We start from the raw sequence: 20,847 nt of genomic DNA, 5'->3' as shown, positions 1-20,847 counted from the left end.
TCCAACTGAAATCTCTCATCATGTTACGAAGATCAAGATCATGAGATAACATGTTCAGCCCTTAGCACAGTGCCCAGCGTGTGCTCAGCCCTCCATTGGCACTATGACTATTACTACTCACTGAGGTTTGGTTGTGACATTGTGTTTATCTTTGTGTCTTGGTATTAAGTTCTCAGATAAGCATGTATTGATAAGCATTGACTGCTCCTCTGTATGATGAAAGTGGCAACAGCGTCTCAAAAATCTTTGGCTCTGATGTCTTGTGTTTCTGATTTTTTTATTTCATTATTTATGTGCCATTCTAGATGTAAGATTTCATTGTCAGGGGAAAGAAGTGGACATAGAAGGAACAGTGTTTATTCAGTGTCTAATTTAGGGGGGCTCTTTATATTGTACTCTTGTTTGATCTTTGTAACAAGGGAGAAATCAAGGGTAAAGGAAGTTGAGTAACTTGCCTAAAGTCACACACAGCTGGGGAAAAAGAGGCAGGGATCACTCATTTTATTTCTCCTGCTCTCCACCTTTAAAGCAAGCTTACCTTTTTTCATTCTTTTCATTTTTAAGCAGTTCTTTTTCTTACAGGTAGCAATAGCTGATGTGCAATTTGGCCCCATGAGATTTCATCCAGATCAACTTCAGGTAACAATATATACCACACTGTAATTTCCATGTTGGTTTTCTTTACAGAGGGGGAAGGAGTGGGTTTAGAGTTATACCTTGAAAATAGTCTTCTATTTTAAATAAGATATTGAAGCAATGTTAAATTTCCTAAACTTGGTAATAGTACTCAAGCTAGAGAATGTACTTTTCTTAGGAATATGCATTGAGGTATTTAGTGATGAAGAAATGTTTGCAACCTGTTTTAAAAGGTTCAGCAATAAAATAATGTGTATACTTGGGAGTGGGGGGAGCAAAGGTGGCAAAATGTTAACAACTAATGAAACTAGAAGAAGGATGTACCAGCAGTCGTTGTCATTCACAGCTTTTCTGTAGGTTTGAAATTATCTAATATAAAAAGTAAAGGCATGGTCCACTCTATGTTGCTGAATCAGCTCTAGCAGAGAAAAACTATCTATAAATTATCTAATCCAGAATATTAAATAAAATAGCCAAGTGAAATTTAGCTCCAAATTTAGGTGATGCTTCCTCTAACAAATGCATGCTCATCTTTTAAAACATGAAGGGACTGGCAAAACATGCTTGCTTTTAATTCTTTCCATTTGTGGTATTGGTGCATTATTTAAAGTATTAGGTGCATTATTTAAATAAAGTGCATCATTTAAAATGTTAGGTATTCTGGGAGTTCCTGTTGTGGCTCTTAGCGGGTTGCGAACCTGACTAGTATCTGTGAGGATGTGGGTTCGATCCCGGCTGCACTCAGTGGGTTAGGGAATCTGGCATTGCCACATGTAGTACAGGTCGCAGATGCTGTTTGGATCCCATGTTGCTGCGGCTGTGGTGTAGGCCAGTAGCTGTAGCTCTGATTCAACCCCTAGCCTGGGAACTTCCATATGCTGCAGGTGCAGCCCTAAAAAGAAAAAGAAAAAAAAGTATTCTAGGAGTTTGACTGAAATATTAGCGTAGCATTTGCCATCTAAGGACCTACCTAGTTAACTTATTATTAACTAAAATAAATGTTTATATGTTTCAATTGATTCAGTTTTAAGATAAAATACATAATCAAGTCTTTGTTGAGTTCTCCCAGTGAGCTTGTTAGCAAAAGAAATAAGTATATGATCCATGCACTGGCTTCTAGACTAAGAACAGATAGAATAGCACTCATTTCAGGGAGCTGAGTGATAACATCTCTGAGTTACGTGTAGGAAAAGGATTTATTCAACAGATGGTAATGTTCACAGCTGTGTACTTGCCTTGAAAACACTTCAAGTTTTCTGTGGCTTGTTAAGAAATGACAATTCTAGCAATATTCTTTTTTTTTTTTTTAAAGTATTCATGCTTTTTTGATTCAGGTACTTTTAGTGTTTACCAAAGAAGATAACCAGTGTAATGGATTCTGTAGGGCATGTGAAAAAGCAGGGTTTAAGTGTACAGTTACCAAGGAAGCTCATACTGTCCTTGCCTGTTTCCTGGACAAACATCACGACATCATCATCATAGACCACAGAAATCCCCGGCAGCTGGATGCAGAGGCGCTGTGCAGGTAAGCCTGAGACCCAGGCCTCACTATCCCCACTGGCATTTGTGACAATAAAGGCAGCCCAGAAATCTGTCGGGTTAAATTTAGTGTCTTTTAAGTTGCCTTCCATGCATGTAAAATAAGCAAGGTATTAGAATAGCATTATTTCTAGGACTGATCTTTGATCTTTATCTTTTTTGTTTTGCTTTTCTTTGCTTAAAACAGTAAGAATTTGTGAATTTGTGAAAGTATAAAGGTTTTGCTTTTCTTTGCTTAAAACAGTAAGAATTTGTGAAAGTATAAGGGTTAATACGAAACCCTATGTGTAATTAACCACAACTGTCACCTTCATAGTACTGCAACAAGGCATATTATATTATATTCTAGATGTTTTTAAAGTTATAAAAAATTTGGAAAATTTTGTCTCCTAACATTAGATGAATGTGCTTTTTACTAACACTGCAGATATCAATATCAAAAAAGAATTCTGGGTATCCAGACATAAATCTAAGAAAAATGCTTTTTAAAGAAAGTCATTTGCTGCTGATAGAAGCAAGGCAAAAGCGAAAGGTCCATTTTATTTAAAAGAAAATTTTATTTGAGGAAGAAAAATCATCATTTTAATATATGATATAAAATTTTATGATGTATTAATTTTAAGGACATTTAAATCTTGACTTTCAGGAGATGGAAAAGACTAAAAACCAAGTATAACAGGAGTTAAAAACTGAGCTGCCAGAAAGATGACATCTTATCACAGGGTTGTTTGCAGGAACATGGGCATTTCCATGTCCTTGTCTCCTTGGTGGTGAGAGTTCACCTTTCAGGTAGTCAGATGAGGTGGCTCTCACCCCGTTGTGACCCACCTCCAGCGGTCTCAAACTTCCCTCTGGTCTGAATCTAGTGCCTGCTGTGCTACTTGTGTTTCTTTCCTATTTCCACATTGTCACTGTAGCCTAGGTGGTTTTTGTGTGTGTGTGTGTGATTTTTGGCTGTGCCACAGCATATGGAGCTCCCAGGCCAGGGATTGGAGCCACTGTTGCGACCTAAACCACAGCTGTGGCAGTGCAGGATCCCTAACCCACTGTGCCGGGCCAGGGATTGAACCCACCCCAGTGGCTCCTGTTGTACCACAGCAGGAGCTCTCCCCCCACCCCCACCCCCCCACCCACTTTTTTTTTTTTTTTTGTCCAGCCCAGATTTTTTTGATGTGTTATCTGATGCCACATCCATGGGAGATGTGGAGAGAGCTTTGGGCCCGGCACCGGACTCTTCCCTGCCCAGCTGTTTGCCTCTGGGTAACTCTCTGCCTTCTCTGGGGATGTGTTTTCTCAGCTGTAAATTTGGAACCCTTGGTTTCCAAGATTCTTGCTATCGCTAACTTTTGATGGGGAGCACTCGGAGGAGGTTAGTAAAATATCTCAGTTTTCTGGTGCTGGCAGTCTTGGGGGACCACTGCGAGGCAGGAGAAGTATCTAAGGAGGGCTGGAGGGCACAAATAGAAAAGGTGACAGAGGGGCGAGGTGCTGAGGAAAACTTGGCTTCTTTGTCTTGTTCAGTCAGGTCCACAGCCGGCCACAGATAACGTGCTAGACAGTGGAAATTCGTACTCACAGAGGTGGCTCTGCTGGGTCATCTTGTGTTTATAAAAGAAAGATTAAGTTGTGCTAGCCATGCCCTACTTTCTTTTTATTGTGGTAAAATACACATAACATATGATTATGCTCTGTTTTTTGAGGGAGGAAAATATGCTATTGTTACACATTTGGGGAATATTGTAAACAAATAGGGTTAATTTGTTCAGCATATTTTTAAATGTGTATAAAGTTAAAATTGGTACAATTTAACAGGGAGTTCTCTGGTGGTCTAGTGGTTTTAACACAGTGCTTTGACTGCTGGTCCCTGGTGTGGGAACTGAGATCCCACTCCAAGCCACTGCACACTGCAACTAAAAAAAAAAAAAAAAAATTATACAATTTAAAAATAGAGACAGTGACGTCGGTTGCTTACTATGTGGTTTTAGAGAAGCATAGACTGTCATGTGTGCATGTCCTCTCTCAAATCCCTCCAGCTTCCATCCAGCCTCTGCTCAGGGTCAGGGCTTCCCAAGGGAAAGCTCTGAGTTTCAGAAGTTTCACCTTCGTATTTGGCTCACAGGTCCCTGGAACTGCTCTCATCCTCTTTCCCTGATTGCTGCCATTTGAGGGCAGGAATGGTCTTTTCTGGGTAGAGCACATCCTCACTGCTGTCAGTGGCTTCTCGCAGTGGTTTCATATTCCAGACCCAGCAAGGGGGGCCTCCTCTGAGGACCTTCTTCCAGTCAAGAACTCTTTTAATCATGGCTCCAGAACTGAAAATCTCACTCTAGGTTTGGTGGATGAGTGAAGAGGAAGCATAGCAGTCATCCCCCTGTTATCCAGAGAGCAGACCTCTGCAAATGCACCTCGGTTACATTCCTTCCCTGATGGCTGTGTCCTGGCCAAGAATCTGACATCTTTCCCATTCGCTGTGTTCTACCACATCATCTTTGTCTTGTTGGCTGAGGATTTGGGGGTCAGAGCCCTTGTGCCATTTATAGTGAGTTTTCTAGGGGTAAGAGTGGGCCCTGGTTTCTCTACCTTTAGATCATCCATTTATGGGTGCCTGCCCACCAAGGGACTGCTCTTTCAGGAATCTTTCCAGTCTCCCCTTCCTGAACCTGCTTGCTCTCTCCATTCACTTACACAGCTCACAAGACCTTAGCCCTGGCAGAGCTCTGTCCCTTAATCTTCTTTTTGGGATACCCAGTCAACACCCCCTGTGAAGGATTCTTCATCGTTTGCTGACTTGTCCAAATGATTAGCATTCACCTGTATCTCTCTGTTGGGGACATTTGGAAGTCTTTATACACCTTATCAGATGCCTTCCTCAAGGCTGAGTATTCTGTGTCTGTGGTATTTTCAAATTCACCACTTGAGGGATCCCAGCTTGGCAGAGCTTCTTGGCTCCGGGCACTGTGAGTAAGATACGGTTCTTGCCTGTGAGGAATGAATGCTGTAGTTGGTGGAGCAAGTGAGAGATTGCAGTACAGGCTCATAAATGCCCTCAGAGGGGGTATGTACAGAGCAATGCAGGTGGCATGTGTCAAAGCAGGCTTCACAGGGGATATTTGAGTTGAGTCCTGAAGAAAGAAAGGTGGACAAAACATTCTGGGCGGTGGGAGCAGCATGTGTAGAACAGTCAGGGCAGTACTGCCTGGGTGCCTCTGCCTGGTGTTGGGTGGCTGCTGGGTCGGGCAGGGCCAGGATGTGGCTCAGACTGAGGCTGGAGCAGCAGACAAGGCTGCTTGTGAGGGCATGTGTGCTGAGCCAAAGGCTTTGGACTTTGCCCTGTAGGCATTTGAGAGCCTGGTTTATGCTACGCAGGGGAGCATCACAGGCATAATGGGAGATCACTCTGGCCCCTGACTGGAGAATGGAGTAGAAGACAAAGCAGCTGAGGAAAATCAACCAGCTGTGAGGCTGATGTCAGTGCCCCCTCCCAGCCTCCTATCAGAATACCCAGGAAGGTTACAGAAGAGACAAAAACTGACCTCTGCAATTAACCATCCCAAGATAAGATGTCAGAAGTTGGGAGACAGAAGAGGACAGGGATTCTCCTTGTACCTCTTGTGCTCTGGGGACAATAAAGAAGCCTGTTCCTGGAATGTCCTCTCTAGAGTTGAGCCTCTGAAGCTGAAATACCAGCATCCCTGATAGGGAGGAAGTGGTGAAGAGTCTTTGCTTTACTCCCACCCTGTCGGGCTGAGCCTGGGATACTGGAGTTGCTGGGTACCACCCCTTCTGTGACTTACCTTCTACATCCTGGTAGAGAGTTGAGAGCACCCTCTGAGTAGGAACTTGTACCTGCTGACCTGATCTGCAGGCCCAGACCTGAGAGGAGAATGGTTACTAATGCCAAGGATCTAGCAAAGGGGTGCAACTCCTCTGACCCCTCTGCTGCAGACGCTCTGCCTGGGTTGATGTTGCTCCTGTTCAAGGATGAAGAAGGGGATCTCTAAAAAGCTGCCAAATTATGAAGGGGGAAGACCAGCCATAGAGACTAAAAAAATTATTTTCTGTAAGAAACTGAAGAACCTTTTAGAAAACATATACTTAGTATACTCAGAAAAAAATGAAGAAAAGATTCCTCTGTGCAACAGGAGCAGAGCTCTGTAATGAAAGGCAAGATTTTATAAAGGGAGACGAAATAAAGCACTGTGTGGACACTCACAATGCGTTAACAGCATTAAAGTCTGTGTTGACTGCAGAAGCGAGCTTGAATTCAGAGTGTCAGGCGCTTTCACACAACCTCTAGATTTACCTAGTTGTGAAGATCCTTTTTTACGATAGTAAACTCCATACTTTTCAATCTGAAACTCCTTCCATGTGGCAGAGGGAACAGTGGTGAAATACAAGTAATGGAGTTGAGCTTCTGTAAAATTTAACTCATTGAAAGACTTTGCTATGTTCTTAAAGTAAATCTCCATCATGGGGCCTTTTTTCCAGTTTTGTTTCAAGGCTATTATTAGAATTATTTGTAATTGCCTAGTATCGTGAGACCGGTAGTTATCCCCTAATACCGACTTGTTTTTCTTTTTCTTTTTTTTTCCTTTTTTGGCCACACCTGAGGCATATGGAAGTTCCTGGGCCAGGGATCAAATCTGAACCATAGCTGCAACCTACACCACAGCTATAGCAATGCTGGATCCTTAACCTGCTGCCAAGCTGGGGATTGAAACCAGGCCTCCATAGAGACAACACCAGATCTTTAACCTGTTGCTCCACAGCAGGAACTCTTCAATACCCATTTCTACTCCTTTTTTTTTTCTCTTTTTATGGCTGCACCTGTACCATATGGAAGTTCCTAGGCCAGGGGTCAAATTGGAGCAGCAGCTGGGCCTACACCCCAGCCACCAGGTCTGAGCCACATCTACGAACCATGCTGCAGCTTAGAGCAATGCCAGATCCTTAACCCACCGAGTGAGGCCAGAGATCGCACCTGTGTCCTCACAGAGACAATGCCAGGCTTTTAACCCACTAAGCCGCCATGGGAATTCCTCTTTTTTTTTTTTTTTTTTGTCTTTTTAGGGTCCACCCCTGGGAAATGGAAGTTCCCAGGCTAGGCGTCAAATCAGAGCTATAGCTGCCAGCCTATACCACAGCCACAGCAACGCCAGATCCTTAACCCACTGCGTGAGGCCAGGGATTGAACCTGGGTCCTCATGGATACTACTTGGGTTCATTACTGCTGAGCCATGACGGGAACTCCCTGCTCTTTTCTTAATAGTAGGATTTCTTGTGTTCAGCTGAGGAGAATACGACCCCTAGAAGATACACTGCATTCCCTAGCTTTTTTTCGAGCTGGCCAGTGGAAGTGTCATGGGAATCTTCTAAGTATCCTTGAAGGGAGAGTGCATGTCCCTCTTCCTGCTGTCTGGAATGTGGATGTTTTGGCTGGAGCTCAGCATCTATCATGGGTCATGAGAAAGAAACCATATGTAGGTAATAATAGAGAAACAGAAGGTGGAATGAGCCAGGTTCCTGGTGTTGCAGAGTGCCATTGCAACCTTGGGCTGCTGACCTCTGCACATCTTTTACGTGGGAGCCAAGTCTTGTCTAAGCCACTTTCTTTGGAGTTTTCTGTTATGAATAACCAAACCAAACCCAAATGTTATGCCAGGTAACATGGCTCAGAGAGCTTTCTGGTATGTTTGTGCAGACTTTGAGAACCTCACGCCTCGTCTTTTTTTCTGACTTCTTGAAATCAGCCTTCCTAATGTCTGAGTGTACATTCTGATGACACCATGTCATTTCTTCCTTAGTTTTCATGAATTCTAAAGTAAGGGATGTTATTTTTCAACCCAGGTTCCTGACATTTCTGTTTCCTGGCCAGTTCTTCCTTCTTAATGAACCAGGAAAACCTAAGAATACATCTCTGCCTTTCCATACAGTGTTAGACCCCTTTGCAGGGATCTCCAGGAAACATGGTCTTTCCTGCCACTTTGTCCTTAGCCTAGTGCCCCTCATCCTTATGTCTTATGCCCAGATTGACTTACTGAGGTCATTTGCATGATTGCCTACTTGATATTATACCACTCAGACTCTTGTGGAGTTTTTTTGTTTGTTGTTTTACTTTTTAGGGCCACACCCATGGCATATAGAAGTTGTCAGGCTAGGAGTCAAATCGGAGCTTCAGCTGCTGGCCTACACCACAGCCACAGCACTGCGGGATCTGAGCCATGACTGTAGTCTATACCACAGCTCATGGCAACACCGATCCATGACTCACTGAGTGAGTCCAGGGATCAAACCCGCATCCTCTTGGATACTAGTCAGATTCGTTTACACTGCACCACACAGGAACTCCCTCAGACTCTGTTTTTCTTGTAAATAGATGAGAGCTAGTTTGAGATGGCTGGCTGCATGTTCAAATTGCCCTTTCCCCCTCTAACTCTTTATGATACAGTAGAAGGATAAACTGTAAGAACAAATACAGTATCCTAAGAAGTCATGGCAATACCATTTGTGAGTCCATGTCATTCATTCCTTCTTAAGATTACTGCTAGGGTGAATATTAGTCAACAAGTTTGAAAAGTGAGTCGGCCTTGTCTGTGGGTGTCTACCATGCCAGTGACCTTTCTGAGCTTGAACAGCCTTTCTTGTGGCTGCTTCTCTAGGAAGGTGAGCTTGGTTTTTCTCCAGGCAGAGAGACCATGGTTGGACCAGGGCTTGGCACTTGGTCAGCAAGCCCTGCAGTGACCTATTGAGAGGGCTCTTCTGGTTGAGCCATGCAGTGAGTGCCCTTTAGGTTTGGCTCCCTCTGTAGACAGTAGGCATATGGAAGCTGGAGGAGCAGAGTAGACAGTAGAAATGTTGACAGAAGAGAGGGAGGGTGTGGGAGAGAGGGATGGGGAGAGAGAGGGGTGCCAGCCACATGGCCCATGAGAGATCTGGCTGGTCCCTAGGGCTGCTTTTTCATCCCTGAGCAACTCTCCTACCCCAGATCTAGTCTGCATCCATTGCTGGACTGTAAGCTCTTCTCAACCTGAGCTCCATGAGAAAATGAAGCCCAGTGCCCCTAAGGCAGAGGTAGGCAAAAGGGAACAGAGATAGGCCCTTTCATTTATGTATTATCTGTGGCTGCCTTTCATGCTACAGTGGCAGGATTGAATAGTTGTGATGGCCCAGAAAGCCTGAAATATTTTCTCTCTGGCCCTTTACAGAAAAATTATGCCCAAACTGAGGCATCCATTGTAGATGATGAATTGACTTCTCTCTTATGCATATAGAATGGTTGTGTTATATACCATCCCTGGGAGAATTGAGAAGTGGTCACTCAAATCACTTCCAGAGTTGTATGATTCAGAAGTAACACGAGGAGTTCCCGTCGTGGCGCAGTGGTTAACGAATCCGACTAGGAACCATGAGGTTGTGGGTTCGGTCCTTGCCCTTGCTCAGTGGGTTAACGATCCGGCGTTGCCATGAGCTGTGGTGAAGGTTGCAGATGCAGCTTGGATCCCGCGTTGCTGTGGCTCTGGCGTAGGCCGGCGGCTACAGCTCCGATTCAACCCCTAGCCTGGGAACCTCCATATGCCGTGGGAGCGGCCCAAGAAATAGCAACAACAACAACAACAACAACAAAAAAAGACAAAAGACAAAAAAAAAAAAGAAGTGACACGAGTGATTCTTGAACTAGCAGAACTGAGTAATGTAGTGAGTCTCGGCTATCCTCTGTCCCACCCTGGACACATTCTCCAGGAGGCCAGCACGCTTCTGACTGCTGGGCAGTCTGGGTCTGGTCCTCTCCATTTCCCTCCCTCTGAAGTCACCCTTCTGTGAGCGTCTACTTCCTTCCAGGCCAAGGCTATTTCCTCCTCCCTCCCGTGGCCTGGTTCTTCTTCTCCAGAGTCCTCTCCCCCAGTTAGGACGGTCAGAGTCATTGCATATCTCTAGTGGAGCTATGTCTTTTCCTTTTACTCCTCTCTGTTACATTTATCTCACCCTTCCTGAGCTCTTAGTGGGATTTTCATTCCCCATGGCTTCCTGGGGAGCTGCTTCTCCAGAAGGGTTGAATTCAGTTCCTGTGGGCAGCCTCATACTCCTTGGGTAATTTCAATGGGGTGTCTTCTATTCTTAATTTTTCCTATCAGGTATTGATTTTCCTCTTCCTGACTGATGAGAATATCTTGCATTTCCTTGTGTTGAGTATTTATTGTTACTGTTTTTGCCTGCATTCTACCTGAAAACTCTTCTTTGTACCGCTTAGAATACAGTGGAGAGCCGACCCTCGGGCTTCTTAACTCCACCCCCCCCCCCACTGTAATCGTAGCCATTGGCTTGTGGTGATACACATAAACCTTCATTTTCCTTTGGTAGGAAGGGACAAGCCCTCTCATGTAAGCCCCAGGGAGGGAAAATTCTCCATCTGAAACAGCTTAGGTTAACAAAGACCAGATCAGGTAGAAGGCACATCATCTCAGCTAGCTGTTATCTTCACACTTCATAGTTGTTGGGGTTACCACAGGGCACTAGTTAGGATTGTCCCCAAAAGAGAAGAAGATCAAGTGGCCAAAAAGGCGAATCCAGAGTATGAAGAGGTCTTTTGCTCTTCCTCTCCCCCAGCTTTAATTATTCTACCAAAATTAGGTGTGATTTTTTAATAGCTTTATATTTATTTTAAAAACTTTTTTTTAAAGGTCTATCAGATCATCAAAACTGTCAGAAAACACAGTTATTATTGGTGTAGTACGCAGGTAAGATTTTTCTTTTCTTATTTCTTTCTTTTTTTTTTTTTTTTTGTCTTTTTGGGCTGTACCCATGGCATATGGAGGTTCCCAAGCTAGGGTTCGAATCAGAGCTGTAGCTACCAGCCTATACCACAGCCACAGCAGTGCGGGATTCAAGTCCTGTCTGTGACCTATACCACAGCTCATGGCAGTGCTGGATTCGGAAACCACTCAATGAGGCCAGGGATCGAACCTGTTCCCTCATGGATACTAGTTGGGTTTGTTACCCCTGAACCACAACAGGAACTCCTTTTTTTTTTTTTTTTATATTGAAATTCAGATGTCAGTGTAATGCTTGCTCATAACAGGGGCTTAAGTAAACAGTTTGCAGGTTGTGACAGGCATCACCCTTTTTAGTTTGACCTTTTTTTTCTTTGTTTTTTCTTATTTTCTTTCACTTTGCCAGTTAAATTCATGGTGGGCGTTTGTATTCTCTCACTCGGTCTTGTGATTTTGGGCTGCTTTTCACTTTAGAAATAGGCAAACCACAAGAGAATTCCATTCCTAAAGTATGTATGAATGTTTTTCCAGGTGTATTTCCTATGGGCTCCTAATACTACATATCTATGAGGTTTTGAATTATATATAATTGGGGGAAATCTAATATTTTTTAATTGGGGATAAGGAAAGAATGGAAATAATTTATATTAAAGTAAAATTTTTATCTATCAAGTAGATATATGGTCATTCCTGTATCCTGGCTATTAGTGTAATCTCAGTATTTAAAGCATTGCTATATACTGCCAAAAAGCCAAATGTGAAAACAGAAAACTATTTTCATCTTAATGCTTTTGATTTGTGTATTAATCTAATTCACCTAAAAGGAGTCATTGTATGACAATGACAATATTATGTAAATTAGTGAATAACGATGTGAAATATAATTGATTAAAAACTGTCTTAACCATTTACTGTGTTCTTTTGAAGGGTGGATAGAGATGAGTCATCTGTAATGTCCCTCATTGCTGCTGGCTTTACAAGGGTATGTACCTACTTCTTTTTTACGCAAGTATAATTCAGCACGAGAAATTATTTTATCTCACTTTAGAGCTCAGCAATAGTTTTGAATTAATTCAAATAAAAAAAAATGTTGTCCTTGTGCTGTGTTATAGTTTGGTTTAACTTTATAATCTAGTAATCTAATAATCCACAACACTTTGCTTTCTTGGTCTCTCAAAACCATGCCTGCTAAAGTCATCTAAACATAATAAAATCTCCTTTAATGGCTGACTTGTTAAAAGTCATACCATAAGATATGTTGTTTTAATGCTTACATGTATACACACAACTTTAAAGCTAGTTCAGGATTCTGAAAATAAGGCCACCCCAGCATAGCTTCCTTTCTCTTTAGCCTTAGCAGCTCCAACCTGTTGGTTTCTCTCATGCCAAAAGGCTTCTGAAGGCTTTGGTCAGCTTTGCCAAGGAGCCTCAGGAATCATGATGGAAAGAGCTTATGTGAGGCTGATCTTTAGGGTAGATTTGCAGCCTAAATTAATAGCAATGAGGTAGTCCAGAAACCTCACCCTTGATTTAATTAAAGTGATTCTGGGTGGTGGCACTCCCAGGTGTCTGGCAGAAGAAAATACACATCCTCCCAGAGGAAGACACCTTCTTCTTTGGCCTCAGAGAATTTCTTCAAATAATCATTCCAGGTCAGCAGGCAGCACTCAGTCAGTGCTAACCAGTCCACAAGGAGATAACATTGCAAGTGAGAACTAGCAAGGGGAAAAAGGCAGCAGGACAGACTCCCACTCTCCTAAGAAATCAGAATGATCAGACATGGTTTATAAAGCAATTATGCTTATTGTATGTAAAGAAATAAAGACAAGCTTGGTAATATCTGTAAGGAATAGGAAGCTATAAAAAGTGACATAAATTTTAAGCAGAACATAATTGAATTTTGAGAAATGCACACATAATAACTGAAAAATTTAAAACTTAGATCAGAAGAAAATATCCAGTGTCTAGCACAAAGATACAGTAATAGAAAATAAGTTAGAGAGGTTTAGAAATGTGGTAGAGTACATAGGTTTAGCATATATGTAACTGGGGTTGGGGAAGGACAGGAGAGAGAATGGGGCAGTGTGTATGGAGAGAATTTTCCAGAACTGATGAAAGAGAGAGTCCAGAGTTTCTAAAATTGCAAAGTAGAGTAAATAAAAAGAGGACACAGGAAGTGAAAAAAACAAAACAGAGAAGATTCTGAAATCAGAGAGAAAAAATACCACCTTCAAAGGAATGGCAGACTAATAGCTAGCTCCTCAGCAATAAATGGAAAATGGAAAACAGTGGGAAAATATTTTCAATGGGATTAAAAAAAAATAACTGCCAACCTAGAAGGTTATACCTAGTATAAATACTTTTTAAAATGATGGTGAAATAAAGACTTTGAGAAATACAAAAATTGAGGCAGTTTGCAATTAGCAGATTCTCACAAGGAAATTCTTAAGGATGTACTTCAAGCAGAAGCAAGATAAATCCCAAGTGGGAGGTCAGAAAGGCAAGGAGGAATGAGAAACAGGAAAATGTGAATATGGGGCCGATATAAACCCATACTTACTATGTAAAAGACCAATAATAGTGTCTCATCCAATTAGAAATTACAGTGAGAAAAGGACTGCAACCTGAGAGTCATACACTCAGTCAAGCTTGCCCTTCAGGGCAAAAGAGATACTCTTCTGGGGGATATACATAAAATTCATAGATGTTTGTTCCCCAGAACTATCTGAGGAAAGTAATTGAGTAAGGATGTCGACTGTACAACAAATGAGCCAGAACAGAAACTTGCAGATGAGGGAGAAAGCTGTGGAGAGGAGAGGTGCTGAGCAGTGAGCCTGCTGTTTGCTGCACGCTCTCCCCTCTGCCTCCCTCTTTCTCTAGATCTTCCTTTTTATAATTTTGTTGTTGTTGTTGTCTTTTATCTTTTTAGGGCCACACCCACAGCACATGGAAGTTCCAAGGCTAGGGTTTGAATCAGAGCTGTAGCCACTGGCCTATGCCACAGCTATAAGCAACACAGGATCTGAACCGTGTCTATGACCTACCCCACAGATCATGGCAACGCCACATCTTTAACCCACAGAGCGAGGCCAGGGATCAAACCCGCGTCCTCATGGATACTAGTCGGGTTTGTTAACCACTGAGCCACGACGGGAACTCTCTCTAGATTTTCTGTGTCCATGTGGTACATACACAGATATGCATTGTATATACACTGTAGAATGTATGTCTTTATATATAATTAGGTAACATCCGATCATAGCTCAGTATTTAAATTCTAGGCTGAGCGGGGAGGCAGTGGAGGTAAAAGTATTCTCATGGCCTCATCTAGCACACATGGAATAGGGGTGGGCAGTGAATGTATTCTGAAGTTTACTTCTTTATGGGAAGTGTACAGACTACAGCATTGCTCGTGAGAGATACTTGTTCTGGGAGTAATTTTCAAACGATAATAAAGAAATCTATGGTTTTTTATTTTATTTTATTTTACTTTTTTTTTTATCTTTTTGCTATTTCTTGGGCCGCTCCTGTGGCATATGGAGGTTCCCAGGCTAGGGGTCGAATCAGAGCTGTAGCCACCGGCCTACGCCAGAGCCACAGCAACACGGGATCTGAGCTGCGTCTGCGACCTCCACCACAGCTCACGGCAACACCGGATCGTTAACCCGGTGAGCAAGGGCGAACCCGCAACCTCATGGTTCCTAGTCAGATTCGTTAACCACTGCGCCACGACGGGAACTCCAAGAAATCTGTCTGTTTTTGAGATCAGTGAAAAGGAAAGTAACTAGTAATAGAACAGTTTAATAAAACTCCTGAATTAACAAAGTTTTGGAATTTACTACAACTTTATTAAACTGGCAGACTCAGGAAGCAGAAACAACAGTGTGAAATTAGTCATAAATGGACAGAAGGTAGGAGTAAAATCAAGTGCATGGGAAGGGGCACAAATCTTCCACTAAAGAATAAGCCATTAGATTGGGTCACAAAAGTATAATTAAGAGATGTTTATCATAAGATAGAGTGATCAAAGGAACTTGAAGTAGCAAGTAAATAAAACAAAAAGAGCACAGAAATTTATTAACATTGGATAAGGTGGAACTTAAGATTTTATTCTACACATACACAATTTTACATAAAAATTTTAGATTATTATTATTATGGCATAGTTTTGTGACTCTCCTTTTCTGATACCCTCCTAACATACACATATCAGCACCTGTCCCAATTTCCTGACCTCCAGTAACCCATGTTAAACTTGGAGGAGGACAAACACGTGAGCCAGCATGAAGGGGAGCATTCCTTTAAGAACTCCAGGTTGGAAGTTATGGACCACCTATTATCCATGGATTTTTTTTTTTTTTTGACTTTTTAGGGCTGCACCTACAGCATATGGAGGTTCCTGGGCTGGGTCAAATCAGAGCTGTAGCTGCCGGCCACAGCCACAGCCACAGCCATGCCAGATCTGAGCTGCGTCTGCGACCTACACCGCAGCTCACAGCAATGCCAGATCCTTAACCCACTGAGTAAGTTCAAGGATCAAATTCACATCCTCATGGATGCTAGTTGGGTCGTAACCCACTGAGCCATAATGGGAACTCCTCACCTATGCTACTAAATCAGGGTGTCCTCTGAAGCTTTTATTGGAACCACGGTTAGGTACATGTCCCTGTGAAAACACTTCCATGCAAAAAACATAAAAGATTTAAGATAGTCATTTTAGAGGTCACCGACTTAGGAAATATGGAGGTATCAGCACGCTCACCACTTTGTAAGTGACAAATCCAGTCCTCAGAGACCCCACATGGTAGCTAACCTTCTCATGCAGAGTCCTGTACCTTCATGTAACAAAAGGATTTCAAGGTGACAGAGAGCACTGAGGCAGAGCAGAGCATCTTGACCTAGAGGGAAGGTGATTTTCCCATGTCTCATGGCTGGTGGGCAGTGGGGCCAGTGGGGCTGGAGGCTAGCCCTAGATGTGAAAGCCATCACTGCAGTGAGATTTCTGGGATTCAGGGGACGGTCAGCTCTTTTGTGGATTGGCTATACTTCCAGATTTCAGAGTGGGTAGAGACTTGCTTGCCTCCTCAGTTGGACTTAGCAGTTGAGCATTTGCTGACTCAAGATCTCAAAGGTTTGGTTATCTCTCAACACAGGCTGTGCATTAGGAATGCCCCAAAAAGTTCCCCTGGAGATATGTTGTAGTTGGTGTGAGGAGGGGCCTGCATATTGGTATTATTTTTTAAGATTGCAGGGGATTCTAATATGCAGCCACGGGTTGAGAAGCACTGGATGGGGCCCAGCATGGTGGGTGTGTTATGCTGTGGAGAGAGTGAGGTTGAGTCAGCTCAGGAGTTGGCAGGATTTGTGGCCCCAGCCCCTTTCGTGGGTTGTGTTAGAAGAGGAGACCAGCTGCTATTTAAGCAGAGGGAGTAGCAGCCTGATTGCTGAAGTGATGCTCTTCTCCCCCCCGCCCCCCATGGAATGTTTGGGACATGAATGGAAGTTGGAAAAGGGCAGGAAAGACAGGATATTTAGACATACAGAACAAAGCAGAGGTAGTGAAGGGGAAGGGCAGAGAGCAGGAGCAAGATGCTCTACTTTGAGTCACGTGTGTGGTTTTTAACCTTGGTGTCCACCTTTAGGGTAAAAAAGTTTGGATATGTATATTCACACCCAGTGAAAATTCTGGTTGCATGCATGGGAGGCCATTATACATAATACACATGGCTCCATGTCCCAAGATCTTGCCTGCCAACTAGGTGAGGCCAGGCAAGCACTTGGACAGCTGCGTACCCCCATCCCTCTCAAGTCCCCACCCCTTGTCTACTGGTAGGGGCACAAGCCCTATGCCCAGAAATCTCTCCTCCCCATTCCTGCCTGGTCAGCAGTAGGCACCTCTGCAGGTGGGCAGCATTCTTGGGTGTTCTTGTGGGGTCCTGGCTGACAGGGGTGAGCAGCAGGGCTAGCACTCTTCTCCCCATCTCAGTGGATGGGAACTGGCCAGGGATCGAACCTGCATCCTCATGGATACTAGTCAGGTTGATTACCACTGAGCCAGGACAAGAACTCAAACATTTTTTATATCTGAATGCAACTACGTGACAGAAGACAGTGACTTACTTCTAAGATGTCTTCATGAAATATACAATTTGGTGGTGGAAATTCAAGTTACATACAAAGAAGTTCAGCCTTCTCATTGTACATAAGTTGCTTTGTTGAGATGTGTTCATTATGTAAAGGTTATTATACAAAATAGTTACAGTCCACAGCATTGAGAGAAGACTGGGCAAAGCCATGGCTCTGCCAGTACCTCCGCTGTGAACGGTAATGCTTTGTTGGCTTAGTTAAGCTGCTGTTTAAAGTTAGTGTAGGAAAATGTTTTCCAAGTAGGAGTGATCTTTGTGAAATACAGCTGCAAAGTGATGTGCAAGCATACTTTTGCTTTCCATGAGCTTGTTCAACTTGAAAGAGGACAACATACTCCTCTTAAATAAGTGAATAGTCTCTGAAAATTAATATAAATAAAACTTTATTAATAAATTTCTGCCTTTTGCATTTTCTAGGCTCTGCTACTGACATGCAGACACCAAAAATCCTCTTCAAGGCATTGAAAGAAAAGTAGCCCTAAGCCCTCTTCTTTTCTAATTCCATTTATTTAATTATTGAGATACCATTCATATATCATGATGTGGTTCCACTATTTTATTTTAAACTTGATGTAATATTATTTTAATAAAAGAAATACATAAAATAATTATAATAGTCTTCTATTTCCTCATTTCACTTGACATACATCTCATACATCATTCATATGAACAAATATTCATGTCATCCTTTTTAATAGCTGCATGCTATTTCATTGAACGTTATGCTGTAGTTGTTTTTAATTTTGAAAATTTTTATTATAGTTGATTTACAGTATTTTGTCAATTATGCTGTAGCACAAAGTGACCCAGTTATACATATATATATATATATATATATATACACACACACACACACACACACATTCTTTTTCTCGTATTATCTTCCATCATGTTCCATCACAAGTGATTGGATGTAGTTCCCTGTGCTGTACAGCAGGACCTCACTGCTTATCCACTCCAAGTGCAACAGTTTGTGTCTACTAACCCCAAACTCCCAGTCCAACCTGCTCCCTCCCCTTCCACCTTGGCAACCACAGTTCTCCGTGTCCATGAGTTTGTTTTTGTTCGTAGATAGGCTCATTGTGCCATATTTTAGATCCCACATATAAGTGATATCATATGGTATTTGTCTTTCTCATTCTCACTTACTTAATATGAGAGTCTCTAGTTCCATCAATGTTGCTGCAAATGGTATTATTTTGTTCTTTTTTGTGACTGAGAGTATTCCATTGCACATATATACCACATCTTCTGATCCATTCATCTGTCAGTGGACACTTAGGTTATTTCCATGAGTTAATTTATTTTTTAAATGTTTTTTATTTTATTTTTTCTCTTTCCAGCAATTATCTTGCCTTTTCTGTCTTTCTTTTTTTTTTCCTTTATTGAGGTATGGTTGATCAGTTCAGCCACTTAAAGTGTATAACCCAGTGGTTTCATTCTCAGATAATGTACAAGTCCTATCTTTTAAAAGCTAATTTAGTACCCATAAGTTTTCACCTCTTACTTCCTGTTCTTCATTAAAGATAAATTATTTTTTAGATTTCAGGTAACAAGTTGAGAAGTCTGTTGGAAAGAATTATTTTTGTATATGTATATAATAATTTAAAAGTACACATGTGTTTATCCACAAAATCCCCTTTCTGTTTGTAGAGGTATGTAGAAAACCCCAGCCTCATGGCCTGTTACAATGAACTGCTCCAGCTGGAATTTGGAGAGGTGCGATCACAGCTGAAACTCAGGTAATTCTGCTGCTTCTGGAAAGCCCCCACCATACCACATAGGGCATGGTTGCAAGTGAGGACTTTGGCTGTGGGCAGCTACACTTTGGCTGTTACTGAACTCCTGCTAAGATGGAATGGGTGGGAGGAAGGTATCTCTCCTCACATAGACTTTTGGAGTCTGCCTGGATGTCTAACAGTTGGTCGAATTAGTGATTAGAGACTAAACATTTAAAGATGAGGCTCCAGGAGTTTCCATTGTGGGTCAGTTATGGGTTCAATCCCTGGCCTTGCTCAGTGGGTTAAGGATCTGGCATTGCTGTGGTGAAGTTCGCAGATGCAGCTCAGATTATGTGTTGCTGTGGCTGTGGTGTATGTAGGCTGGCAGCTGCAGCTCCGATTCAGCTCCTAGCCTAGGAACCTCCATATACCAAGGGTGTGGCCCTAAAAAGCAAAAAAAAAAAAAAAAAAAGGTGAGCCTCCAAAATAATAGCAAATGAAAAAGCAGGATGTAAAAGTATATATACTGAATTATCTGTTTTGTTTTTTAATTTAAAAAATTTTTACTTTTTTTTCACTCAATGTTATTATATTTATAGGTGTACAACAATCATCACAACCAAATTTTACAGCATTTCCATCCCAAACCCTCAATGCCTCCCCCCACCCCCCAACCTGTCTCCTTTGGAAACCACAAAAAAAAATTTTACTTTTATCATACATGCGTGTGCACGCGCGCTCACACACACACACACACACACACACACACACACACACACACACCCACCCACCCCCCAACCCTTAACACTATTGTCTCTGGTAGGTGATGTTTTTTCTGCATAATAGCATTTTGTAATTTGCTCTTGATAAATAGGTTTTTTTTTAAAATGCAAAATGAGTGGAAACCTGGTTCTTTGTAGAGTGAGAAAAGTAGAAAAAATAGTAAAATTATATGAGGTTGACAGAAGTGAAAAAAATGTCAGTAGCTCTATTTCATCCTAAGTCTCTTTTTTGGGTGGTCTGCTATTCTTTTAACATTTCCTTTTACCAGGATCAAAAAGAGAATAAAGTCATTCTGTTTGTATGTACCCAAGACAGAGATAATGGGATCAGAATTTGGAGTATTAAGATTAGTAGGAGGAGTTCCCATCGAGGCACAGTGGAAACAATCTGACTAGTATCTGTGAGGATTCGGGTTCAATCCCTGGCCTCGATTAGTGGGTTGGGCATCCATGAGCTGTGGTGTAGGTCGCAGACTCAGCTCGTATCCTGTGTTGCTGTGGCTGTGGTGTAGGCCAGCAGCTGCAGCTCTGATTTGACCCCTAGCCTGGGAACCTACACATGCTGTGGATGCAGCCCTAAAAAGCCAAAAAAAAAAAAAAAAAGATTAGTAGGGATACCACAGGATTCTACTTGCGGGGAGGAGAAATACTTCATAGAGAAAAGTGAAATGAAATATGAGGTAGCAAAGAAGTGCTGCCAAGCAGAGATGTTTTGCGGCTAAGGAAGCCTGCAGAAGAGCTCCTTTTGGTGCCCAAACTTTGCAGGGAAACTTGAGATGGATGGTTGGCCCGGGGTCTCCCTTGTGTCTCCCTTGTCTCTCTCTCCTGGGTCTTCCGCAGCCTGGCTTCAGTGCTCCCACAGTGAATTGGGCCACCATCCTCTCTCAGAGGAGAGCAGAATTATGGAGCAGGAGAAGTTAGAGCTTGTTTTTTTCGAATCAAGATGCAGAAGCTGAGTTCTGGAAGGTTAACTGACCTATATTCAAGGTCTCACACACAGTAAATGGCAGAAGTGGTCCTTTAGGTTGTAGCCCACATTTGCCAAACTGAACTCATTGTCTCTTTGTCTCTCTTCATGCTCTGCTTTGTTCTTTGTGCACCAGCTGACAGCCAAAGGGAGATGTCTACTATAAAGGGGGGTAGGCAAATACAAGGGGAAGGCGGGAATGTGGGGCTGGGGAACTGGGAAGAATAGAGACTTGTTCTGCCAGATAGTAAAATGTACTAAAAAGCTATAACAAGCAACTTTGTGCTC

The 20,847-nt window shown here is 42.4% G+C and overlaps 1 protein-coding gene across 4 annotated transcripts in view; it reads left to right on the top strand.

The window, feature by feature from the left end:
• Positions 1-20,847, top strand: part of PDE8A (phosphodiesterase 8A) — a 152,364-nt gene that overhangs the window by 72,565 nt on the left and 58,952 nt on the right. For all 4 annotated transcript variants that reach the window (XM_047796687.1, XM_047796689.1, XM_047796691.1 and 1 more), the window contains exons 2-6: positions 583-639; positions 1,971-2,161; positions 10,854-10,910; positions 11,871-11,925; positions 18,743-18,831. In XM_047796687.1, the coding sequence (XP_047652643.1) occupies positions 583-639; positions 1,971-2,161; positions 10,854-10,910; positions 11,871-11,925; positions 18,743-18,831 (449 nt within the window). The remainder of the gene's footprint in view (positions 1-582; positions 640-1,970; positions 2,162-10,853; positions 10,911-11,870; positions 11,926-18,742; positions 18,832-20,847) is intronic.

Source organism: Phacochoerus africanus, chromosome 9 (assembly GCF_016906955.1).
Source record: "Phacochoerus africanus isolate WHEZ1 chromosome 9, ROS_Pafr_v1, whole genome shotgun sequence".
In the NCBI taxonomy this organism is placed as follows: Eukaryota; Metazoa; Chordata; class Mammalia; order Artiodactyla; family Suidae; genus Phacochoerus; species Phacochoerus africanus.
Note: the sequence above shows the minus strand (reverse complement) of the source record. Positions and strands in the feature narration are given on the sequence as shown.